Source organism: Sus scrofa, chromosome 17 (genome assembly GCF_000003025.6).
Source record: "Sus scrofa isolate TJ Tabasco breed Duroc chromosome 17, Sscrofa11.1, whole genome shotgun sequence".
Taxonomy (NCBI): domain Eukaryota; kingdom Metazoa; phylum Chordata; class Mammalia; order Artiodactyla; family Suidae; genus Sus; species Sus scrofa.
Genome location: NC_010459.5, coordinates 19178096 through 19205509, shown reverse-complemented (window position 1 = coordinate 19205509; position 27414 = coordinate 19178096). Strand labels below are relative to the sequence as shown.

Genomic DNA, 27414 nt, shown 5'->3' with positions numbered 1-27414 from the left:
CAAACACATAACATAGAAACAAAAATCTTTATATTGAAGCCTATGAAGGTGTGTCCCTCAGATCTCCCTTCAAGAGGGGCTGGAGTCAGTTGACACCTCCAGCTGTGGCAACTATGGGATCCACCACATTTCTATGGAGGCCACATCCTCCCCGGGGGATGCTTCTTGACAGTGGCTGAGCACAGTTTACTACAGCTGAGGCATTCTTGCCCATCACAGGCTGCTCATTAGGTTGTCTTTGCTCCTGAGCTGCCCATTAGCCTGGCTGAGATCTTCTCAGAGCTGCATGGAGTAGGAGACTCTTCCTACACAATCCTCCTTCTGCTCCTCTCTCCTCTCACAAGTGTCAGGCCCACCCTATAGCTGAAAGACTCCCCCGGGCCTATTCCTGCTTCCTCTCCCCTTGACTCAACACAGACATTTCCCTAATAAATCTCACACACTTAATTGATTCTTAGCGGTTGCTTTCCAGAGGGCCCCAAATGATACACCTTCCTCCCTGTCCCTGCCCTAACTCTTCAGAAGTCAGTTAATAAAGATTTATTCATATTGCAATGGTTTCAGAATATTCAATCAGAATTTCTTTTATGGCCATACCATAATTCATTTGATTGGTCTCCCCACTGAAAGACATTTAGTTTGTCTCCAGTTTTATACTTATCCAGATAAGGCATGTATATTTTTAATTCATGGAGTTGTCAATGAATATCTTCAGCATATAATTTGAGGAGTGGAATATCTTGATCAAAGATGGGTATACATCAAAATTTAGAGCTATTAGCAAAGTACTCTTCAAATATTCATACCAATCAACAGTGCCCATCTCTAGACTGAGCTTCTATTTTCACAACATATTCACAGCATTGAGTATATCAGTTAAAAAAATTTGCCGATCTACTAAAGAGTGGCATCTCATTACTGCTCTTGGGTGAAGCATGGTTTCATATGTCTACCTGGAAACTGATGATGTACATGTTACATCAGTTTGTCTTGTAGGTTGTTGTCCTTTTCTCTGATTATATGCAAGGTCTCTCTGCATTTTAGGGAAATGACTTATGTCTGTTATTTTAAGGAAAGTCCCCACTCCTACCCCCAATTTGAGGTTTATTCTTAGAGTTTGTTTATGGCGTCCCATGTTGTAAATAAATGTTAGTCTTATCTTTGACATTAAAAAATTTCACATGATTGCTAAGAATTTTCTGATGTCTTCATAAAAGAAAAAAGAAAAAATTCCTGCCACATCTGTTTGTTATGATGAGATTTCAGAATGGAATCAGGTAACTAACTTGTGGTTAGAATTAAATAAAACATTGCTGTATGACTGGATGCAAAGAAAATAATGTGGGTATTACCCTTCTAGATTCCACCATAGACTATAAAGATGCTATATTAGAAGGCTGACCGTCTGATTTTTATTGCTTCTAGCATTTCCATAATAATTAAAAGAAAATGTTTAAATATTTTAAGAGGTTCAATTTTCCATCTTCCGATGATCTCCCTCAGCTTACATCCTGTTAAATAGAGCTTCCAGTTATTTAAGGAATTTTCATAACGACTTGGAAATCAAAACTGCCAGATGCTGAATTAGGATGGTCAAAAGAAATGGACAACATGACATACTATCCTTTCATTATATTGAGGAAATGTTAGAAGAAAACCAAATTTATGGGAAAGATGGGGGATAAAGGGAGAATTCTCAAACTGTCCAAAATACTATCATTAAAAAAATTCAAATAAATGACTTCTGCCTTCAAAATTTTGTTACCCTAACACATGTAACAGGGAGAATAGTACCATTTATTCAGCCATGAAGATCTCAGCATTTCCATATTTACCAATCTTTTCAACAGAAAAAGGAGAAAAAAGGCAAGGTGAAAACTCTAGTACTCTCATGCTTATACAGGTACACGTAACATATGTCAATGACCACCTGTGGATGCACAAATCATCTTTTAAATGCACTTTATTTGGATGAAGTTCTTACTGAAGAAATCTGAACTTACCTCCTTGTTCATCCAACATAACCAAAGTCCTGATACCAGCATCTTTACTCTACATTCCAATAGTGGTAGCAAAGTGGAAAAAGAGTTAGAAAGAGAAAAGAGAGAAAGCGAAATCAGTAAGGGGACCATTCGCCCTAGAAATGGAAAATGAAGAAGGACCAAAGGAAAAAGAGGGAGGGGACATGGCAAAGAGTATTCGGGGCTGAGGAGGGGCTCAGAGGAGTGGGCCACCTGCAGACTTGCTTCCCCAGTTCATTGTCAGGAAAGAAGCAGGGGGATGAAGCTTAGCCTCCAGGGGGTCCAGCTTGGCATGGACTTGAAACATGGTCAAGAAACACAGCCCAAAAGGAAATTCAACCTGCCTTTTTTTCCTCTGTGGAGAGGAGTTCTGCAAGATTTAGAAAGGGGATTGACAGATGAGAAATAAGCCTTTTTTCTTTCTTTCTTTCTTTCTTTTTTTTTTTTAAAGTGCCGTACACATGGCATATAGAAGGTCCCAGGCTAGGGGTCAAAATGGAGCTGCAGCAGGCCTGCCTACACTGCAGCTCACAGCAATGCCAGATCCTTAACCCATGGAGCAAAGCCAGGAATGGAACCTGCATCCTCATGGATACTAGTTGGGTTCTTAACCTGCTGAGGCACAATGGGAACTCTGTTTCTTTCTTCTTTTTTAAAATTAAAGCATAGTTGATTGATAATGTTATGCTAGAGATTTTTCTAATGAAGTTTAAAATTCTGCACTGTAATATGGTGCGAGAAAATAATTCATCCACAAGCTTTAGTGCAGTTTTTTTGTTGTTGTTGTTGAGGAAAAGTCTGTAAAAGGCATTGTACCTCTCACTTTTTTTTTTTTTTTTGCTTTTTAGGACCACACCCATGGCATATGGAGGTTCCTAGGCTAGGGGTCCAATCGGAGCTACAGCTGCCAGCCTACACCACAGCCACAGCAACTCGGGATCCGAGCTGAGTCTGCGATCTACACCACAGCTCATGGCAACGCTGGATCCTTAATCCACTGAGTGAGGCCAGGGACCGAACCTGCAACCTCATAGTTCCTAGTCAGATTCATTTCTGCTGCACCACGACGGGAACTCCTACATTTCATTTCTTATGATCTAAATGAATCAAACAGCCCTGAATGATTTGGTGGAGAGGAGTGAGTTGGCGAATGGAAGAAAAGGCAGAGATATTTACATTTCTTAAACTGAGGAATCATCATTTCCAGGAATTCTAACTAGTTAAAACCTCCCATTTTACAGGGTGACTATTAATCAGTGTTAAATGGCATTGGATTAATTGGGGTTTTCCTCCCTTTCTTTCTTCCTTCCTTTCTTTCTTCCTTTCTTTCGTCTTTTTAGGGCCACACCTGTGGCATATGTAGGTTCCCAGGCTAGGGGTCAAAGCGGAGCTGTAGCCACTGGCCTACACCACAGCCACAGTAATGTCAGATCCGAGCCTCATCTGTGATCTACACCACAGCTCATGGCAATGCTGGATCCTTAACCCACTGATGGAGGCCAGGGATCAAACCTGAGTCCTTATGGATGCTAGTCAGATGCTGTTTCTTGGAGTGGTCCAAGAAATGGCAAAAAGGCCAAAAAAAAAAAAAAAAAAAAAAAAGGCAAAATAGGCTTGTCTGTGCAGGAGAATTAACTGCACCCATTCTCTGAAATGGTAAATTTACAAAAGGTCACAGAAACTATTTGATATTTTGTTTTTTAAAGGCACTATTGGAATTTAATTGTTAAAATACTGTTCCAAAAAAAAAAAAAAAAAAAAAAAAACCGAAACCTTTGGTTTACCTCCACTAACATCTCTCTTAGTTTAAAATAGTCAGTGGAAAATAAATGAGGCCATGAGAGGTATGTTATTTTGGAATTTATTCTAGGCACCACCATGAGTTTTCCTTGAAACACCAATTAATACGGATTCGTTAACCACTGAGCCACTATGGGAACTCCAAGCCTATTTTGCTTTTGAACACATTTTAATAAGCTTCAGAGTAAAGTCAGGGTGTGGTTTGGAGAGTGATGGCTCAGGATGATGTCAGGAGTTATTAACAACACAGATTCTGGAGCTAGATTCTGCCCTGGAATCCTGGCTGTGGGACCTCGGGCAAATGTCTTGATTGCTCTGTGCCTCAGTTCTGTCATTTGTCATACAGTGGTCGTGACAGTTCATACCTCATTGAGTTGTCATGTGAATTCAATGAATTAACATGCAGCACATGCCAGTGATTGTAGTTAGCGTTACAACAGGGTTTATAAAATAAATACCTTCACAAAATGCGTCAACATCAAGATATCTGGGCAAACTAAAAATATCATCATTATTGACTAGCATGAGAAGCTTCTAGAACACTACTTTCAAATTTTAATAATTTGCACACAAATCCCCTGCATGGGAAACATCTTGTTAAAATGTAGATCCTGATTCAGTAGGACTGTGGTAGAGCCTGAGATTTTGCATTTTGAACAAGCTCGTCCATGTTGGCTGGTGCAGGGACACGCATGGAGCAACATGATTCTAGACCCCAGAAGACTTTTCAACATCTTTTTCGTCAGTGTGTTGTAAATAGACATTCATCTACACTAGCCTATATTTTCATAATGTCTGTGCCCCTTTTCTGCAAATTGTAGCCGTTGCTTATGAGAAGGAATTGTAAAAAGCAGATGGCTCATTCAAGCACATGGATGAGACACATGGAAGTTCCAATAAAGGACAGAGTCATCTCAGAGAACATTTTCTCCTCTGAGGACCCAGCTCAAGGACATGTGTGAGATCCCTGTTCCATTCTATTACGGACATTGGGTAGGGAACAGGTGAGTGATTTCAGTTTAGTCAATCCAGCTCTCACCTGTTTACCCTTTCTGCCATGCCCAGTTACTTTAGATGGAGCCCTGCAAGGATAATTTCCTATTGGTTTAATTTGCTGCTAAATGTTTCAGTGCTGGAATGATACACAGAACAATCAAGAGTGTGCCTCATCTGGGGAGAACAGAGGCAGTGAGCACAGATCTGGGAGTCAGGACTGCTCGATTACGTTCTTAGCTCAGCCGACAGCTAGTCATGAGATTATGTAATAGTGACTAGACCTTTCAGGATGCTCCCCATGTTTAAGATAAGGGTAGAGATGCAAAGTAAGACTGGGTAGTTGCTAGGTTCGTTCACTGACTCGTTCATTCATTTATTCATTCAATTATTCATTCATTCACTAAGGTTAGTGAGGTTACTGAGCCTCCATTCTGCTCTAAGCACTAAGGTAAGGGCCAGAAAAATGCATGGCTTCTCAACTCCACAAAGTGAGAAACGATTTGGACAAGTGGACAGAATTGGCATCTGGAAGTCAGCAATTCTGAATCCTAGACTTATCTTTGCAGGTCTATTGCTCTAGAGTCACCTGTTCTCTGTCTCAGCTTTTCCAGCTGTCAGACAGGGAGAGAAACAGCTTCCTCACTTCTCAGGACTTAAAAAGATGAGTTACAGAATGTAAAGCCTTGTAAAATTTCAACTGTAGGGGATGTCGTGATTCAAAAACTGAGATAAAGGATTTAATTTGTGCAGAAACTCCATTAGTTTAGAATGAGCTGCTGTGTTTGTTTTCTTAGATCCTCTTGCTTTTTGTGAAATTCTCAAGAAGGATATTTAAATATTATGAGAGTTGCTGGTGGAAGGGAAGTGCTGTGAATAAGAATTCAGACCCTGGAATCAGGTAGACTGGGTTCGTACTTCCTCTCTGCCATTTGCAGCTGTGTGTCTTAGCAAGTTACTTGTTCAGGGTGGACTTCAATTTCCTCCTTGGTAAAACAGAGCAAAGCAGTAGTCAAAGGTGACTACAAGGGTTAAATCAGATAATATATGCTTGATGATAATAGCTCTGAGCACATAGCAGGTTCTCAATAAATGTTAGAATTCATATTTGGCTCCTCTGTTTTGCTGACTGCTTTGATCAAAACAACTGGACTGTTCTTTGAGGGAACTGGGAGAGCAAGAGAACGGCGGGGATGGGGATGATACCTTGGCGGAGGCAGAATATTACTTTCTCTGATTCCTTAACGAGTATTATGTTTCAATAGCTAGAAGTGAAAGAGGTTCTATTTTCGTCTTAGCTCAATAGCTTGGTTCCTGTTTGAGATTCCTGGGAAACTTGTCTACCTATGAACAGGGGGAATTGAAGATGTCTGGGATTTTTTCTCTTCATTTCTTTCTTTTTACTTTTTTTGGCTGCACTCTCAGCATATGGAAGATCCCCGGCCAAATATCGAACCGGTGCCACAGTTGTGACCTGCGCCACACTTGCAGCAATGTCAGATCCTTAACCCACTGCAACACTGGGGAACTTCCTCTTTTTACTTTTTATTTCTCTATTGTTACAGGTTTGTTTCACTGATGAACAGAGACCATGTTTACAGAACATTTGAAAGTCTTTCTTTTGTCGTCTTGAAATGCTTTCCCCAAAGTGGAATAAATACATCTGAGCTAAAACTAGGATAGTCACGAACTCTCTTAACTTCTAGAATTGCAAAAGACCCCCACATCTGCCTACCGGAAAGCCCAGCCTGAATTTTCCATTTTTAGAGCAAGTCTGGCATAACAAAGACATTGCTTTAGAATACGAATTTTCTTCTGGCGGCCAAAGTGTCTTGAAAGATGATCAGTTGGAATTAGAAGAAAAGATGCCAAAACACCCGTGAAACACTGGGAAATCCTCAGTAGACAGCACTCCAAGAAAGCTCTGTATGGGCTTTTAAATTACCCTGCCCTGTGGCTTTTCCTGACTTAGTTTCATAGTCCAAAGCATTAACGAGGTAGCCTTCATTTCCCGCAGTTTGTTAACTTTTGACCTGGAATCCAATATTCTCTCTTTGAGAATACAATCACGACTCTCCTTCCAGAATTCTCTGTGCTCCTGAGACGGGTGTGGCCTTGAACTTGGAGAGTTTCTTTTCTTTTCTTTTTTTGTCTTTTTGCCTTTTCTAGGGCTTCACCTGCCACACATGGAGGTTTGCAGCCTAGGGGTCTAATCGCAGCTGTAGCCACCAGCCTACACCAGAGCCACAGCAACGCAGGATCCGAGCCGTGTCTGTGACCTACACCACAACTCACAGCAATGCCGGATCCTTAACCCACTGAGCAAGGCCAGAGGTCGAACCCGCAACCTCATGGTTCCTAGTCGGATTCGATAACCACTGAGCCATGACGGGAACTCCCTGGAGAGCTATTTTCGTATGTTTTCCTGTCTGATATCGTTTTCATCTACCCCTTTACCTCTATAAATATTTGTTGAAATGTACCCATCAAAAGAGCCAGTTTCCAACTCCAGGCTGTAAACTATGTGCTAGATGATTTCTAATCTTTTGACCTGTGTACAGTATTCAGCTTTTCTGAACTTTCTCCACCAACCTCTGTGTAACTTTATATCGTCCTTGAAACGCCAACAATGGCTTCTATTAAAAAGCAAGCTCCATGCCTTCTACTCTGTTACACTATAAAATCCATGAGGGATGGCCAAAAGTCCTATATTCTACGGAAAGTGGGATTGTTTGCCTTAGGGAGGCTTCACAGTGAGTGGAGTAACCTTTCCTGTCTTTGAGACCGAATTTCAATAAGCATTCAACTCAATTCAAATTGCACAGCACTGATACATTTTGGGATCACGAGTAAGATCCCGGTATTTCAATGCTGAGATTTTTCCAAATGATTTCTGCCCTTGATGAATATTTAATGCTGATTCTCTTGAAAGAGAATTTCCTTCCTGGTGGAAAGGCAGAATAGCATCTGCCTAGCCAATGCCCTAGACACAAGAGGTGTTTGACCATCAATATAAAATAACCCAGGAGGATGTAAGAGCAATCGCTCAAGTCTGATCATGCCTTGTGCATAATTTCCTGAGGATGGAAAGTCTAATAGCCTCCTCTCATTTATGAGAAGTAGGAGATAGCTTCCATCTGTTTCACTCCCTCTTCTAAGATGCAACTTCATGCTTGATAGAGAAACACTTTAGGAAAAACAAAAATGTATGATGTGAGAATCCTATTTCAATAGAGCTTTCAAGATGTTTTTCTCCAGAATAAATGAGAGCAGACACTCCTTTCTCAGACTGGCTGACACTGCCTGCAATTTAAGAAGACAAAAAAGGAAGTGTACACGGCCCAAAGACTCCGATGGGGGAGGGGCCAGTTGGGAAAGGTGTGCTGAAGGTCTCTCTCCTTCACTTTCCATGTTTTAGGTAGTGTCTCATCCTTGCACAGGTGGGCACACGGGTGATAGTTTAGAAATTTGCTCCACACGTGCAGACATACAAATGAAAATGAAACATGAGCTTGAAGGTCAAAAAGATGCACCAAGATAAGGATGTCAGCTGATTTCTGGGCTCTCTTCCTGCAGGTCGCCATGAGAGCTCCAGTGGGAATGTTACTCAGATTTGTTCCTTTCACTTATGTTCATGACAGGTTGAGGGGCAATGCGTCTTATTCCAAAAACCTCACCAGCACTCTTAGATTTAGAATCTCTGCCTCCTTCTGCTTCTCAAGTATTTCTGCATGAGTGGTGTTCCCAGGATAGAGCAAAGAAAACATTTCTCTTCATTAAGAGAGCAAAGGCTGCTTTCCTATGCTGCCGAGGGCCCCTTGCTGGCCAGCCTTCCTGTGGGGGTCAATTTGTGTTACACTGCAGGCTCAAACTGTCATTTTTCATGATAAAAGATTTCGTTCAGTGCCCTACCCCCACCCTTCCTCATGCCCTCGGGGCTCTTGTTGCCACCTTCCCCTCCCCCTCCTGTGACAATTCATTTTTAGCCATATTTCCTCCTTAGCTGAGATGCTGAAACTGCAAAACAAGGGGAAATGTTGGCTTCTCTAGGATGAGAGGTGTCTGCCCTTCCTTTTAGCCTTATGCAGTTAATCTTTTTCTCCTTTCATCTCATTGCATAAGCAATTTACAGTAGCATGAGGCAAGTGGGCTCATTTAATCATTCTGCTAGAAAATGCCCAAGATCTCTGAAGGTGATAACCACGCATGGATTTATACATTGATAAGCATTTTCAAAGCATAGTTAAAACGGGATCTTACTGAATACAAACGATTAGGCTTGTTTTATTCGGGTAAGATAAATATAGCTCACCCCATTCTTTTTCCACTTCATTTCTCCCAGTGGACAAGTTCAATTAATCCATTTATTCTTCCTGGTTGACTGCTGCTCTCCCAAATTGGAATGAGCGAGGTTATTGCAAATGCCTTTTTGATTCCATTATTGCTATCTGCCCTATTTTACCCATTTAAAAATAGTTGGGGATTCATTAACCATGCCTTGCAAATGGATGTTCCGTCCGGAGTCAGGAATATAAAAGAGCTTCTATATTTACGTGACTAGACTTGATGTTTCCCTGTATGAAAGAATTTTCCTATTATTTCATGAATTTTAGTGCCTGGCTCTCAATGTAACAATTTCTGAAAATGTTATGCTTCTGTGGATACGTATTTTTACAAGTCCTATATGTGGTTAAAGTTAGAATGCCAATGTGAGATGCAATTTAGAGGCATCAAAATCAGTACAATGAGGAATTTATGTAGATAATTCTTTTGTATATTAAGAATCGCCCTGATTTGCTTTTGTGATTTCTTGGGAGCATTTATTTACTTGGAAAACATCCTCTTCTGCTTCTCAGACTGTGAAGATAGCCGGGGCTGGGGAGGAGGAGTTGGGGGAGAGCGAATATGTTGATGGCTACCTGGCAACTTAAATATAACACCTCCCTCATTATGTGGCTTTCTGGTAGCTACATTCGCAGTGGAGTCAATGGGATCATGGCCAAGGGAAGGGCAGTAGGGTCTAGCAAAGACTATGTCAGCCAAAAGGATTAGTTCGTCTTAAAATAGTCACCTCCTTACCTCTTCAACCAGTTGTAGCATACGACGGGTGCTTTCCAGCGACTAAGACAAAAAACATAAACATTATGAGTGCAGGATCCAAAGGTCTGGGAAATCAGAAAAATTTCCTTCACTTGAGAAACACAAAGGGTTGTTATTACATGTTCTTTGAACTTAGTAACCGAAACACATCTTCAATCTCTTTCCTATCAGGTTTTCTACGTAATCAGATTCCCTAAAGCAATTACATTAAAGCTGATTGTCACAAAATCAAAACCATATGAAGCTGATCTTGATATCAAAGACAAAGTAATCTGGAAAAGATAATTTTGCACAAGCAGGATGCATGAAAAATTATCTCAAATACTCAGAGGACTAATTTGGCCTCCCTTGACCAGGAATATGGAATTTTAAAGACAAACATAATTTTTCATGAATTGAGATGAATTGACCATGGGGTTTCTTACAAAGCTCCTAGAAACACAATTGGAAGTTCTTATCAGTGCAAATTAAATTGTTGCCCTCGGGTGGGAAAAAAAAATCAAGTGTGTTTGAAATAACTAGCCAATAGGAGACAGCTGTAATAATTATCTTCATTCTTAGATAAGAAAAAATGAATTCAGCCTCGGTCCCCAGGGCACAGTGTGGTCCTTTTTTTTTTTTTTCCTCTCTCAGTTCCTTTGAAATTACTAGAATCCAGAAACCAGTGTGATTTCTCAAAGCTGTGCTTTTAAGTGACAAACTCATTTTGGACAAGAGTTTGTAGAAACATGAAGAATATTCACTTTCCTGGAAGAACTGTCAGCAGGCTGCTTTTTGAAACAGAATGGCTGTAAGCAGTGGTTTGCTGGTAAATGTTTAACAACCGGCTCTCCAGAAAAAAAAAAAAAAAAGTGTGTGCGCGTGTGTGCATTATGTTAATGATACAAAGGATGAACTGCACAAAATTTACAAATAATAATAAAATACACAATACGCTTTATTGTAAATTCCATATATAGCCAATTGATTCTCACAGGAAGCTTTTGTACATTTTTGGTGAACTCTTGCATCCACAGCTAAGCACGCACAGAACGAATGTAGTTCTGGCATGAAGGCTGGTTGATGTCCCCACATACGTTACTGAATGAAAGGAAAGTGAAAGCATAAAGACACAGGTTCGAATTTTACTCATTTGTCAATGATGCAAGTGGCTTCTCTGCTGAAGAGAATCATAGTTTCTAAATACTGGAAGATTTTCTCCATGTTTTGTGTTATTGATGGGGGCATCCTTTTTACATTTAATACTTTTCCACAAAACAGTAGGTCAAGCCTGATTTGCAGTGTTTGCAGATTCCATGGTATAAGTACTCCTTCCTTGTCTGATTTCTAACTACACTGTGGTGCCACTGAAGGTGAACTCAGGGAGGTTCACAGGAACACACCATTCTACAGACACAACACATGCCAGGAACTTTGAAAGCACAGATAACAGTAAGATCATTAAGATGTAATGAGAACTGAAGAGTATTTACTATCTTTAAATTTAATATATAACCCATTGGATTTTAAGTTCATATAATTCAATTTTTTAGTTTTTTTTTTTTTTTTTTTCTTAAGGGCCACATGTGTGGCATATGGAAGTTCTCAGGCTAGGGATCAAATGGCAAGTCTGCAACCTACACCATAAGCTCATGGCAACGCTAGACCCTTAACCCACTGAGCAAGGCCAGGGATCGAACCTGCATTCTCATGGATCCTAGTTGGGTTTGTTACTGCTAAGCTACAATGGGAACTCCCATATATAATTCAATTTTTTTGTTTATTGGTTTTTAGGGCCGCACCCACAGCATATGAAGGTTCCCAGGCTGGGTTCAATTGGAGCTGCAGCCGCTGGCATACACCACAGCCATAGCAATACCAGATCTGAGCAGCGTCTGCCACCTACACCACAGCTCACAGCAATGCTGGATCCTTAACCCACTGAGCGAGGCCAGGGATAGAACCTGTGTCCTCATGGATACTAATCAGATTTGTTTCTATTGAGCCATGATGGGAACTCCATATAACTCAATTTTAATACCACCTTACGAAGTTCTGGACAATGGAACAACCTCTCAAGATTAAGCCATCTCCAGCACAAGGCTGGCTGTAAGACACCCAAAGAAATTGCTCTTCTTAGAAGTTCCTGACTTCTCTAGATTTCTAGAAGTTGGGAGTTTGATCTAAGTCACTGATCTGCATGCAGATTTTATAATCAAGTTATTCCTGCCTGCAGAGGCCTGAGGGGGTACAGAAAATTAAAGTCACAGTCCTCCTGTATTTTAAGACATGAGAAGAAGCTCTTTTCCCACCTCCACCTCAATAAGACAGACTACAACAGCTCCCCATCTTTTGTTCCCTTCCCAGGTCTCCATCCCTCACCTCGTCAGCCAGCTGGTCAGCCCTTCGCTGCATCTCCTCCAGCTCATTGCGCATGTCCGCGTCTTCAGCCATGGTAGCGGTGGGGGGTGGCGGGGCGCCTGGGCCTGGGGGTCAGGGATGGGTCTGCACACAGAACCTGGAAAGAAACAGATTCGAACAGTGAGAGCTTATATGGGTGCATGTGTGCTCAGATAGGGAAGATCTAAAAGGTCCACACTCTGTTTCCATGACTTAACCCATCTTCTGGGCTGGAAGCCATACCCAGACTGGAGTCAACAGAATTGTGCTATTGCTGCAAAAGCCAATGCTTATCTGCCTGCTTTACAATGGAGATAGATACCTGTCTACCTATGAAGCATTTTTAAAGACACACACCACCTAAGTGTTTGGAAAGCTGGTAAGGAAGGATGTGGTTTAGAGTTAGAACACTTTTAACCTCCTTTTAATTATTTGTATTTTCTTTTTAACAGATTTATTGAGGTATAATTGGCATACAATAAATCCCACATCTTTGAAGCATACAATTTGAGAAGTTTTGACAGATGAATACTTCTAGGAAACTATGACCACAATTAAGAATAAAAACAGGGAACTCCCGTCGTGGTGCAGTGGAAATTAATCTGACTAGGAACCATGAGGTTGCGGGTTCGATCCCTGGCCTTGCTCAGTAGGTTAAGGATCCAGCATTGCTGTGAGCTGTGGTGTAGGTCGCAGATGCAGCTCAGATCTGGCTTTGCTGTGGCTGTGGTATAGACCGGCAGCAACAGCCCCGATTAGACCCTAGCCTGGGAACCTCCATATGCCACGGATGTGGCCCTAAAAGGACAAAAAGACACACACAAAAAAATATCCATCACCCCCCAAAGTTTCCTCGTGCCTTTTGTAATCCTGCCAACCCCTCCATCCCATCTCACTGTACCCATGTCAAGACAACTGCTTATCAGTTTTCTGTCACTATAAATTAATTTGCATTTTTTTGAATTTTATAGAAATGGAATGATACAGTATGTATTTTTTTTTTGTCTAGCTTCTTTCACTTAGTATACTCATTTTAATGTTCATTCAAGTTGTAGAATGAACTAATCGTTTATTCCTTCTTGCTGTTGAGTAGTATTCCGTTGTGTTTAGAGGCATTTAGAAGCAAAAGACAGAACATCTTTAGTCTCTTTCAGTTTTTATCAGAGGTGCCAAAAGGGCTTAAGGAGGTGTGCAACAGGAATTTTTCCAAAGAAGGATGGGCCAAGAAATGACCGTTGCATTTTGGGAGGCTACCCTCTTGAAATCCTATGTGATGCAAATTACAGGTAACCGGAATTAGCTCCCTCCAGGGCCAATTGGTCCCCTTCTCTCCCTCCCTCCCTTCATTCTGGCTACTAGAATATGTATCCATGAGATGTTGGAGAGTTTTAAATGCTTTGCCTTTTATAAAAACACTGGTCTCCATTTTAAAAATTAGGGATCTAGGAAATAGAAATTGGAAGAAATTTATACCAAGTCTCTTCTGAACCTTGAGATGAGCGGAAATGTTCCTCTGAGTTACTGGGATCTGCCCCCCACCCCAACCCAAGATAAAACAGTGTACCAGCAGAAATGCTAAGTAGCTGGTAGCTTGTAGCTTTTGAGGTCACAAAGAACTACTGGACTGTTGGCTATGGCACTCAGTTGCTGAGTGACTTTAGGCAAGTTTATTGTTGTCTCTGAGTCAGTTTTCTCCACAAGGCAAATAATACAAATCTCACAGACTTGTTGAGGGGCATGTATTATAGAAAGTTCTGATTAACCTGGTTTGTAAGGAGGTGGGGGCTTAAAATTCAGAAAGCCTCGCTCATTGAGGGTAAGTCTGTTCCCTTTTCTAAGAGTGGAACAAATCTAGTATTTGTTAATTAGCTTTCCTTTACTGACAGCTGGTCAGGATCCATGTTGCTGCAGAGCCCAGCATCCATGGAAGCCTGAAACCAGGGAAACCAGCAGAGGGCCTGAGTCTCCAGTCTCTAAGCAGCAACTAACTCTCTTAGGACTTGCAAGCGAAGACAAACAGGAGTGCCTTCTCACCCTGCTCTCCGTCTTTGTATTTTGCTGCTGGGTTCCTTGGGGGAACTTCCTCCTTCAGTCTAAGCAAGCAACTGACCTTTTTTCTTAATAGACCAATTTGTTAGAAGGCAGTGAACTGTGTGCTTTCAGACCTGTGGTACTGTTGCTATTCCCTACTCCTTTATTTGCTGATGGATGTGTGCGTGCTGTCTTAATTAGACACACACACACACACACACACACACACACACACACCCTCGTGTGTCTCGCCTCTCAAAGTTGCTATTCTTAGCACTTGAAGATCAGCTGTGGGGACACCTATCTTTAAACATATGGTCACCTGTAAGGACCTGGCTGATGAGTGGTTGGCACAGTGGCACTCCTTTCACAGTCTTCCCCCCACCCCCCAGGAGCTGCCACTTGTTTGTCCTTGCTCTCAAGGGTGGAGGTATGCCTGGGATTGGGAGGGGGGCTGATGAATCTGACAGATCTCAAATGCACAGCATTTCAAAGCTAAAAAGCAGTGCTCTCTCTCCTGGTGAGAAAAGGGGGAGTGAAGGCAGGAAATGACCTTCAGGTCTTCTGTTGGGATGTTTATTGCTAGTATTAGATAAATTGTCCCAACAAACCCCAAACCCATGCATAGTAGCATTCTAAGAGGCAGCACCTGAAGAAGCATAGTGATGTAGATTAGCAGTCATTTCAGTGGCTGAAAAGATGCTCAAAGTGAAAGGGCATTTAATATATGGGTGGCATGCAACACTGCACTCATATTACATGTAACCTCCATCCTGCGTGCCGCTCCAGCTGGTGGTGTGGCCCCAGCCAGCAAAGTCTTCTTGTTAAGCGAGGAAATTAGAAGCAGAACCACTCAAAACTATTCCCTGGGGCTCTGATGTAAGACTATCTCCCAGTCCATTAAGGGCTCGACAGTATCCTATTAATTATCTCAAATCACCGGTGTTTAGCAAAGGATCTGGCTCCTAGTAGGTGTTCAATTCACGTTAACTGGCTTGTTGAATGAATGAAGGGGCTGTTCTGACACTCCTAGGTGGCACTTGATGTTTCTAGACAGCAATTTTCCAGGTGTGGTCCAGGGCAGAGCTTCTAAAACTTCCAGGGGCATCAGAATCACCAAAAACCTTGTGGAAACAAATTGCTACCCAGAGATTCTGAGTCAGCTATGTGAGATGGGGTCCCAGAGTCTGTGTTTCTAGTAAGTTGGCAGTTGATGCTGATGCTGTTGGCTCAAAGACAGTACTTTGAGTAGTTCTCCTCTATAGGACACTCCCCTGGAATGTATCAACATTCCTGTGTTAACAATATGTTAACAATACATGTCACCAGGAGGGGTAGGGTGACAAGGGTCATATAAAGGTCAAGGGGCAAGGTCCTGCAGTTATATAAAGTGGGGAAACAGTGGGCTTCACCAGTGACTCCAGGGAATTATGGCCGAATCCAGATGATTGCCTGTTTTGTACTGGCTGGGAGCAGAGGATGGTTTTTACAATTTAAGATGGTTAAGAAGACTCAAAGAAGAAAAATATTTTATACATGTGAAAAGCACATACAATTTGAGGGTCTGGGTCCATAATAAAGCTTTCTTGGAGCATGCTCACACCCATTCACTCCCCTACCATCCATGGTCCTTTCAGGTCACCATGGCAGAGCTGAATGGTGGTCAGGGACCACCTGGCCCTCTCAAGTTGAAAATATCTACTCTCTGGTCCTATGCAAAAACAAACAAACAAACAAACAAACAAAAACTTATTGATGCCTCGGCTAAATAAATTTAAACAAATTCTTAAAGCATCTCCTGTTCGCAGGGTACCGTTTCTTTGCTATAGGCAGATACAGGGTGCGGTGTATTTTTCTCTCTGAATTTGTCTCGAGAATTGCCTTTGCCTGGAGCTTCCTGTGATGGGGTTTGTGCTTCCTTCCTGGACCACCTTTTCTTTTTTCTTTTTTTCTTTTTAGGGCCACATCTTACGCTGAAGCTGCAGCAACGCCAGATCCTTAGGATGGAACCTGTGTCCTGGAGCTAAAGAGACATGGTCCATCCCATTGCACTACAGTAGGAACTCTCCTAATTATTAGTAAAATCACATTAACACTTATTGAGGGCTGACTCTCTGCAGGGCACTGTTTTAAATATTTTGAATAGAAAACTAATATAAACCTTGGAGTTTCTGTTGTAGCTCAGCAGAAACAAATCTGACTAGCATCCATGGGGATGCAGGTTCCATCCCTGGTTTCGCTCAGTGGATTAAGCATCCAGCATTGCTGTGAGCTGTGGTGTAGGTCGAAGACGCAGCTCAGATCTGGCATTGCTGTGGCTGTGGTGTAGGCCAGTGGCTGTAGCTCCAATTAGACCCCTAGCCTGGGAACCTCCATATGCTGCATGTGCAGTCTAAAAAGACAGAAACAAAAATACCCCCCCCCCCCAAAAAAAACCTAATATAAATTTTAAAGGACATGTGGTATGCACACTGTTAATGTCACCACTTCATATATTAGGGGATAGGCTTAGAGGTTAACTCTATTGACACAGATAAATTTCAGATCAGGAAAGCGGGTCTTTTTCAAAAACAAATTTTCAAAGCATATTTATTCTCAAAGCAAGTTGTGTGGCTATTTTTCTTTTAATTAAAAATTGGAAACTATCTTTTTTTTTTGTCTTTTTAGGTCTGGACCCAAAGCATATGGAAGTTTCCAGGCTAGGGTGTTGAATCAGAGCTATAGCTGCTGGCCTATGCCACAGCCATAGGACAGCAACTCAGGATCCGAGCCTCATTTGAGACCTACATCTCAGGAATAAGGATGTGATCAAATGCTATCATTTTTACTGGTTGAAATTTCTCCTTAAGGTTAATGCCAATGGAAGACCCCAAATGCCCATTCTAAGGGAATGGTGAGCACAGTTACTGCGGCTGAGACAGGTCCCTAAGATTCCTAATTATTCTGAATTATCAGAATTAGGCTTAGGTTTGAAGCAGCCTTTCCTCCCTTCCTTCTTTCTTTTTTTTTCTTTCTTGCTACACCCATGATACACAGAAGTTCTGGAGCCAGGGATCAAACCTGAACCACAGCAGAGACAGTGCCAGATCCTTAACTTGCTAGGTCACCAGGAAACTCCTGAAGCAGTCTTTCTTTTGAAATCTGCGAGTTTATGTTTTATAAATAGGTTCTTTTGCATCTTTTAAAAATTAGATTTTGGGGTTCTCTTGTGGCGCCAGTGGGTTAAGGATCTGGTGTTGTCACTGCAGCGGCCTGAGTTGCTGCTGCAGTGCTGGTTCCATCCCCGGCCCTGAAAACTTCCACGTGCTATAGGCGAAGCCAGTAAAAAACACAGTAACGCATAAATGTCACCATTTTAACCTTACAGTGCAGTGGTATTGATTACATTCACACATTCTTAAAACAAACAAAAAAACAAACAAAAAACATAGATTTCACAGGGAGTTCCTGTTTTGGCTCAGCAGGTTAAGTAGCCAAAAAGGACAAATATCCTCCTGGTTGTCTCTGTGAGGGTGCTGGTTTGATCCCTGGCCTCACTCAGTGGGTTAAGGATCCAGAGTTACCACAAGCTGCAGTGGAGGTCGAAGTTTTGGCTTGGACCCAGTGTTGCTTTGGCTGTGGTGTAGGCCACAGCTGCAGCTCAGCTTTGACCCCTTGGCCCAGGACCTTCCATATGCTACAGGTGTGGCCATAAAAAAAATAAAATAAAATAAAATTAGGTTCCACATATTAGTGATCTCATGATATTTGTCTTTCTCTGACTTACCTCACTTAGTAGTTAATCTCTAGGTCCATCCATGTTGCTGCAAATGGCATTATTTCATTCTTTTTATGGCTGAGTGGTATTCCATTATATATAGGTACCACATCCTTTTTCGTCCCTTCCTCTGTTGATGGATATTTAGGTTGTTTCCATGGCTTGGCTATCATAAATAATGCTGCGATGAGCTTTGGGGTGCATATATATTTTTGAATTATGGCTTTCTCTGGACTGGGATTTCTCTGGATTGGGATTTTGAATTATGGTTTTCTCTGCCCATGATTGGGATTGCTGGATCATATGGTAGAACTATATTTAGTGTTTTAAGGAAACTCCATCCTGTGAAGCAGCCTTCCTTCCTACCTGCCTTCCTCCTTTTCTTTCTCTCTCCCTCCCTCCTTCCTTCTTCCTTCTTGCCCTCTCTCTTCCTTCCATCCTTTCCTTCTTTTTGGCCACCCCATGGCATATGGAACTCCCAGGCCAGGGATCAGATCTGAGCCACAGTTTCAACTCATGGTGCAGCTGTGACAACACCAGATCCTTAACCCACTGTGCTGGGCCAGGGACTGAACCTACATCCCAGTGCTGCAGAGATACCCCCGATCCTGTTGCACCACAGCAGGAACTCCAAAGCAACCTTTCTCCATTACGAAAAATATCAGCTTCATTTAACCGACACTCTATGTCATGTAACTCTTGTCAAAATATTAGGCATAATATTAGTCATTTATTGAGAACTTGTAATGGGCTAGGAATCAAACTAGGAATTTTATGTAAAACTTAGGTGTTTATATAGGATCCCCCAAACCTTTGCTACTCCAAGTGCAGTCCCCACACTAGTAGCATCAGCCTCACCTGGGAGTTCGTGAGAAACGCAGAATCTTAGGCTTCACCTGATCTGACCTGCTAAATCAGATCATCTACTGCACAAGTTCACTGAGCATCCTACGTTTGAGAAGGGCTGCCCTAAACCGTGCTATCTGCAAATTAAGCATGAAAAGGATGAAGTACAAGTGGATTTGATAAAGAGCCAAGATCATAGAGCTGCAGTGGAAGAGGCAGACAGGTCACATTGGGAGCTTGTAACCTCCACGGTAGCACTGCATGCCATTACTTCACTCTGTCCTTTCGACACAACCTGTAGACTCCCAGCAGCATTTGCGTCCCAATCAGCCTGAAAGCTCCCTGGGTTCATGGGTTCTAAATGTTTCACAAAAGGGTCCCACACTCGGAGGGTGGACAAACTGGTTGATTTCCATGAGTATTAAGTATGTCATTCAGAAAACAAAGACAAGATGCTTATCAGAAAAAGCACTGATTTGGGGAGACTTTCCATCTTCCCCAAATAATAGAGTCTGTGAAAGCTAACACTTATTATTAAGATCATTGAGTGCAAAGGGGAGAAAAAAGTGAGGATTTTGAGTGTTGCAGATGATATGAATGGTCCAAATAAATTCTTCTTCTGAAAATAACAATTAAAGGCACATTGGAGTTCCCATGTGACTCAGTGGGTTAAGGATCTGGCATTGTCACTGCTGTGGCATGGTTTCAATCCCTGGCCCAAAAACTTTCCACATACAGCAGGTGTGGCAAAAAATAAATAAAAATAAAAAATAAAGTGCATGTTTTAATGCTAGACTCAGGAGCAGTGCAAAGAATAATTTTAGCAGGTAACAGGTAGCATGTTTCTGTTTATACTTCTATCATTAAAAAGGGTCACTTCCTAAATCTACTGTGCTCATGGTTGTGTAAGTTCTTCAAAATGTTGACTAGACTTGGCTCATTACTCTCTTCTTTTTTTTTTCCCTGTCTTTTTAGGGCTGCACCCTTGGCATATGGAGGTTTCCAGGATAGGGATTGAATCGGAGCTGTTGCCGCTGGCCAATGCCACAGCCACAGCAACGTGGGATCCGAGCTGTGTCTATGATCTACACCACAGTTCACGGCAACACCAGATCCTTAACCCACTGAGCGAAGCCAGGAATCGAACCTTTGTCCTCATGGATCCTAGTCAGATTCATTTCCGCTGAGCCACAACGGGAACGCCATCACTCCCTTCTTGTGCCTGAAATTCAACCACCTTCTCTTTTCATTACTGGTTTTAATAAGTTTCTTAGTTGAATGAAGAGAATTATGAAGAATAAATGGCCCACGAATGAATAGATTTACTATCTTACATTAATTTTATATTGATTACTCAGTTCACAGATAAGTCACAAGTAACCTAGGGCTTCTTGGTCTGAGGTCTCCTTGCATCTAAAACTTTTTTAGTTGCTTATTAAAATGCAGATTCACAGTCATGCCACCTGTGGAGATCTATGAAGGTAGACCTGAAATTTGCCTTAAATTTATATATATATTTTTTATTTTATGGCTGCATCCATGGCATATGGAAGTTCTTGGGACTATATCTGAGCCATCGCTGTGACCTATGCAGTAGATCAGCAACACTGGATCCTTTAACCCACTGTGCTGGGCCGGGGATTAAACCTGTACCTCCACAGAAATTGAAGCTGCTATGGTTGGATTCGTAACCTATTGTGCCACGGTGGGAACTCCCCTGGAATTTGCTTTTTTTTTTTTTTTTTTGCTTTTTGGGGCTGCACCCTCGGCATAAGGAGGTTCCCAGGCTAGGGGTCAAATCAGAGCTGTAGCTGCTGGCCTACTCCACAGCCACAACAATGTAGGATCTGAGCTGCATCTGCAACCAACACCACAGCTCACAGCAATACCGGATCATTAACCCACTGAGCAAGGCTAGGGATTGAACTTGCATCCTCATGGATGCTAATCAGATTTGTTAGCCACTAAGAATTTGTTAACCCCTGGAATTTGCATTTTTGACAAAACCACAGGTCTTCTTAGGAGCCCAGAATGGGAGGATACATGTGCAGCATCACATAAGGCTGAAGGGTTTTGCATACATCCAATGGGTCTCTATGATAAAACCATCTAGAAATGCAAGTGCATGGATGTCCAGCATTTAGGAAGCTATCTTGTTCTGAGAGGGCAGCCTTCTTTTCTCCCCACCATGTCCTTCTCAATATTTTATGGTGGAATATGTGCTGGGTTTATAAACACCGTGAATGCATTCAGAACCATCGCAGGTGACAACTATTTTAACCAGCTCGCAGAAGTGTCATTATCTTCCTTAGTGTTTCTGAGGAACAGCACTGACCACCCTTAGAGTCCAATTCCTTTCAAGCTTGGCTTATTTATTTTCCAAACCATTGCACCCCATCTGATTCCTAAATGGAATTCTATGTTTGTACATCTAGATGTATAAACAGGTACAGTTCTGATCTGGTTGCTTTTAAGAAGGGAAGTCTGATTCCCCAATGAGCCCCTTCCCTAAGCTATTCTGGGATTAATGATGGCATGGCTGATTGGCAGCTTTGGCTTGGTTTCTGTTTTTTAGGGACCTGGGTCAGGGGTGGCCTGGCATTTCAATGCAGCCAGCTTTGGCAACTCTTAAGTGCAACAGGGCAGCCAGCCACAACCAACACTGATTATGCCTAAATTTCCCCTTTTCAAAAATGCCAATGTTTCCTTTGTCTCTTTTGCAAATGTGGCCAAATGGATATTTAGCACCGAGGTTTGTATTATGCAACAGTTCCTGACTGTTTACTTGGGAGGCCAGCACGGAGGACTCACTGACCAGGAGAGGGAGGGAAGGGCAGAAATGATCCTCCTCTGCTTTCTCCTGACCACTGTCAAAGCAAACCTCAGTAACGGGTCCGGCCGTTCAACCTATATTTCTGGGTGCTACGGTCCAAGTTATTGCAGCCACATCTCACTTAGAGCTGGAAGCGGATTCATTTACAAGTCTGCTTCACGGACATGGAAGTGAGAGAACCAAACATGCCAGAACATCGGAGAAAAGGAATCTTCCTGTGACCCAGTGCTAAGATGTTATTTCTTATATTCACTGATGATCTCATATCAAACAACACAGGCATTTGTTCTGGCCTTCATAATTTTCACCTCTGATGGAGACAATTTTTTGTTTTGCTTTAGATAACAGTTCTGTTCTATTTCTCCTTGAAGCAGCCAGGACTTTCAAACCCAGTCCTGCTCCAAATATACTCATCATGGACCAACGTACTGAGCAGATAAGCTAGGAAACGCATGGAAAATTACTTGCTCTAGAAATGAATTCACTGTAAGATTTCTTTAAATAGCAAAGCTCCTAGCTTACATTCTAGCATTTTACAGATTATTAAGTACCTGACAGGGAGAGTGCGAACAAAAAATAAAAAAGTCTGGCCAAAGTGTCAAGAATCTCAGCTGAAGGTAGAAGAGCTCCGTATAATGAATGGTAAAGTGTCTCTGAAAGTGACAGTGTAAGTCTGGCAACCGAAGACTGGTTTGTAGAATTAGATTTACCCAGATCTCCAGTTGCTTAGATAAGTAACCAGTGCATCAATTTGGTTTCTTCAATTATTTGATTTGGCATTCACTAACATTAACATGGAATGGATTTAAAAAGCATTCTGGGGAGTTCCTGTTGTGGCGCAATGGAAACGAATCTGACTAGGAACCACAGGTTGCGGGTTCAATCCTTGGCCTTGCTCAGTGGGTTAAGGATCTGGCATTGCCGTGAGCTGTGGTGTAGGTTGCAGACGTGGCTCAGATCCTGCATTGCTGTGGCTGTGGCATAGGCCGGCAGCTGTAGCTCTGATTAAACCCCTAGCCTGGGAACCTCCATATTGCCACAGGAGCGGCCCTAAAAAGCAAAAAAAAAAAAAAAAAAAAAGCACTCTGGGAGTTCCCTGGTGGCCTAGTGGTTAAGGATTCGGTATAGTCATAGTTGTGGCTTGGGTTCAATCCCTGTCCAGGAACTTCTGCATGCTGCAGGTACGGCCAAAATAAATAGGTTAGATAGATAGCACTTTGGACTAAGGGCCCAGGCTTTTTTTTTTTTTTTCCCCATATTCTAAGAATATTGGAAGACTGAAAGCTTCCTGTGACCAAATGCTAAGATGTTCATGCCAGATAAATCCCCACTCAATAAGTTTCCAACATTCCCTTCTATCACTGAATCTGTGTTTGATCGTGCATAATTTCAAGGTACAATTTCAAAAAATTAAAAATATGACTCATGAAAATACAGAGGAATATGTGTCAAAGATTTATTTAATTCATTAATGAGGAAACCGAGATGAAAAAGCTGGTTCACACGTAATTCATATATAATAATGCTGGGTGGAGACTGCTAAATTAGATACCAAACTGGTTTATATTTTACAGCACAATAAAACTGTAAATTTTCTAGTAGAAATCGTTTAAATCTTTAGCACACAAAAATCTGCATGTTAATGAAGTGGTACCTTCACAGGGTCTGGCACCTGATCAGAAGTTAATAGTGAGTCAGGAGTTCCTGTTGTGGCGCAGTGGGTTAAGAATCTGACTGCAATGGCTCTGGTCACTGAGGAGGCACAGGTTTGATCACTGGCTTGGGAACTTCCCATGTGCTGCAGATGCAGCCGTAAAATAAATAAATAAAATTACATTAAAAAAAGAAATTAACAGTAAGTCAAACAAAGAGAATTAAATAATCCTTGGGTGGGTGGGTTCCTTAAACATGTATCGGTCCTTTTGCTTTATTTCCAAGTCTTGGATAATTTTTTGTAATAGTAGCCAAAAGTGAGTTTTTCCTTGGGCATGATGTCAGGAAATTTGTAGTAGCCACTGATGAACTTCTTTTGCTTTGGAAGGCTGAGAGGTTCTCCTAGGATGCCGAGTAAAGAGGAGCTTAAAAAAAAATTTCTCATATCTGGGGTGGATGAGGGAATGCATTAAAATCTCCTGGGGGGAGGGCATTAAAAAATCCAGATGCCCAGGCAACACACTAGGCAGCAGTTGACATTAAAGCTCTTCAGGTAATTTTTTTTTTTTTTTAATATTTACAGAAGCTTGCTTTATTTATTATTTCATCATACTGTTTTTTTTTCATTTTTAAGTTTTATTTAAGTTTAGCTGATTTATACTGTCTTCAGGTAATTCTAACTGTAGCAAGACTGAGAACAACTGAACTTAGAATCAATACATATGTGTTCAGCTTTAAATTAGGATCATACTGACATATGCTATCCTGTTTTAAAAGTAAATTGTATTTTGAAAATTTTCATTAATCATTAACTTTCTGAAATGCCATTTTATAAGACTCTACTGTGTTTCATTGTATAAACGTGTTGTAATATATTTTGCGAATCCTCTATTTTTAAATTTTTTTAAATCTCTATTTTTAGACATTTAATGGTGTTCTTTCTTTTCTCTCTTTTTTCTTTTTTTTTTGCCATTATAAGTTAGACTACCATGGACATATTTGTACAAAAACTTTATCTACTTCTTGGATTATTTCTGAGAGTGTACTTATAGGTCAAAAATATGTTTTAAAGACACCTGAGGCATATTATCAAAATTGCTTCCTACAGAAGCTTATCAATGTATACTTTTAAACCGATGAATTCCTCAATTTTTTTTTATAAAATATTTACATAGCAGCAAAAATTCATTTTATTTTAGTCTTTCTCAATGCTTTTATTTATTTATTTATTTATTTATTTATTTATTTGTTATTTTAGAGCTGCACCTATGGCATATGGAGGTTCCCAGCCTAGGGGTCAAATTGGAGCTACAACTGCTGGCCTGTGCCACAGCCACAGCAACACAGGATCTGAGCCACGTCTTCGACTTACACCACAGCTCACGGCAACACCAGATCCTTAACCCACTGAGCGAGGCCAGGGATTGAACCTGCATCCTTATGGATCCTAGTTGTGTTTGTTAACTGCTGAGACACGAAAGGAACTTCCTTAATGCCTATTTTTAATTTAACTTTTTAATCCAGCTGAAATTTATATTAGCATGCATATAGAACAGTTAAAACTCTAACTTCATGTTTTTTTTTTTTTTTTTTTTTCCAAACAGTCCCTTTTTTCACCATCCTTTGTGGAATGATTCATTCTTTAAATTGTGTACAATAAAATATGTAGATTAGTTAACCATGCTTTGTAATGGCTGAGAGACTCCCAGAGGCACATGAAGGTTTAAACTACTAACAAACTGTTTTGAGTGTCTTCTTATCTCCATTTTAAACATCACTATTTCTAAGAGAGAGTGAGTTCTGGTTTGAATGCTCACTCAGAGTATACTTAGGTGTTGAAAAGCAACTCGAATCTCGTCCTCCCTAAAATGGCTTTAATCTGTCTGCAAGCAGCTTGTAGCTTTGCCAATAACAGGCCTACCTAAATCCATCTGTTTTGCTTTAAATATTCTCCCTCTGCAATATTGGTCATACCCTTGCATTATTTATGAAGAAAGGTTCTTCTATGTAATGTCCCAGATGGACCTATTACCAATTCTGAATTTAGTAGGATCCATTCTCATATGTTTTTATTTATATACATTTATTTTAAATATTATTTCTATAATCCTTACAGTTTTGGGCCTCAATAGTCCTCTTCAAGATCATTACAAGAAGCCTGAAGTTATCACAACCACATTACACAAAAGAAAAGGAGGCCAGAATTTTTAATTGCTGCTTAAGAACACAGAAACACTTTCAATGACAGCAGGACACAAACCTCTCCCTCCCATCTCACAAGATTCCTCTATTAAACCCCAGGAAAGGTAGACTCATCTACTCAGTTTTTTAAATGAGTTTTACTTCATTAGCATTATAACCCTTTGTCAGTTTTGTTGAGTCTGAGAAACCTTCACTGTGCATCTTGTATTTCCAGGCCTTGTTCAGACCCCTAGTGACCACATGTTACAAAGAGGAATAGCTGGTCTCAGTGGATTTCCACAACACTGAGAAGGCAGAGGAGGGTGTGTGTGCGTGTGTGTGTGTGTGTGTGTGTGTGTGTGTGTGCGCGCAGTCTCTACTGTTTCCAAGACTGAGACGAGCTCACCCTGACCAACTGACCTTCTCCCACTTAGCCTCTGTCTAGATCAAGGAGTTATTTCCTCATTTGAAGGATACATACAAGATGGCAGACTAGAACCAAAGACCTGTGTCCAGGGAAGAAGGCCTCACTTGATGGCCCTTTAAGCAATCAAATTTAGAGGTACTTTCCAGCACCAAAGAGTCTGTAGGAGACCATCCTAACTTTTGGAAAGCTGGCTGGTTGGTGGTCACTGTCACATTACGTTCACCCAAAGGCCTACTTGGATGTTGTGATGGTCAAATTCAAACAGGTAGACTTTCAGGTCTTTTTCTTGCCAAAGAATATGGGCTGCCTTGATGTCATTTCCAGGGCCCTTAGCTGGCAGATGGTTGGGCTGAGGAGTCCCACTGAGTCTCAGCAATCTTCTTATTTCAAAAAAGGAAAGGCTGGCATTACGAGTTTGACCCCTGACCTGGTGCAGTGGGTTAAGGATCCAGTGTTGCTGCAGGGGTAGTGTAGGTTGCAGCTGTGGCTTGGATTTAATCCATGGCCTGGGAACTTCCATACACTGCAAGTGTGCCCCCCCCCCCCCCCGCCCTCCAAAAAAAAAAAAAGAAAGAAAAAGAAATGGTTGGAGGCCTAGACCCCCGGCTGTGGCTGAGCTCAAGGAGGAAGCGAACTTTGCTGAAGCCAGTGAGGCACAGAGCAGGCTACCTCTGGTTTGGAAGAGGTTCCTGAGGCTCTGGGACTCCCAGTGCCTGAGAAGAAGCCTCCAGTGATGCAGGTTTGTCTAGAAGGCACCTTGCCTTGGGGACACAATTTTTTTTTCTTGGAGGATTTGGAATGCTGCTTTGTTCACCCACTGCAAGCTCCAAGCCTGCCTTACCTGCTTCCCCTCCTGTCCCCAAAGCACTGTCAAAACAAATAGCTCAGGGTGAGGCCAGTTGCTCACAGCAACCCCTGGACCTTCCTCTCTTTGGGGCTCCACATGTTCTGGTCAGAGAGACACGTCCCTACAGGTGAGAATAAGGAGAAAAGGAGGTGATCCTGGAGTGGTTTCTCCCAGAGGCACCCCTGAGCCAAGAATCCGGGTGCAAGGGATTTATTAGGAGAGAAGGCTCTCAGCAGAGACCAGGGCAGGAGTGGAGGAAGTGGGATGGGGGAGGGAAAGCAAGCAAGCAAGCCAAGCTCATCCCGCAGAGAACCCTGGAGTATAAAACATAACTTAGAGCATGCGCTAAGGGAGCTAGGCTTTTGGATGCCCACACTAGTCAGTTATGGATGAAAGCCAATGAATGGGCCAGGGGCACAAAGACACCCCCCCCCCCGGCATTTCTGGAACTCTTTCTGGATGGGGCAATCTTCAACGGATTACACACATGCAACCCTCTGCATGGGTGGAGTCATAGGCTGCTCGTAGCAGCAAAACGTGCAGAAG

At 41.8% G+C, this 27414-nt stretch overlaps 1 protein-coding gene across 3 annotated transcripts in view; it reads right to left on the bottom strand.

The window, feature by feature from the left end:
* SNAP25 (synaptosome associated protein 25) overlaps positions 1-27414 on the bottom strand; it is a 131466-nt gene that overhangs the window by 22071 nt on the left and 81981 nt on the right. For all 3 annotated transcript variants that reach the window (XM_021078361.1, XM_021078359.1, XM_021078360.1), the window contains 3 exons: positions 12276-12411; positions 9894-9935; positions 2004-2052 (listed from right to left, as the gene is read on the bottom strand). In XM_021078361.1, coding sequence (XP_020934020.1) covers positions 2004-2052; positions 9894-9935; positions 12276-12347 — 163 coding nt within the window. In that variant the 5' untranslated portion in view covers positions 12348-12411. The remainder of the gene's footprint in view (positions 1-2003; positions 2053-9893; positions 9936-12275; positions 12412-27414) is intronic.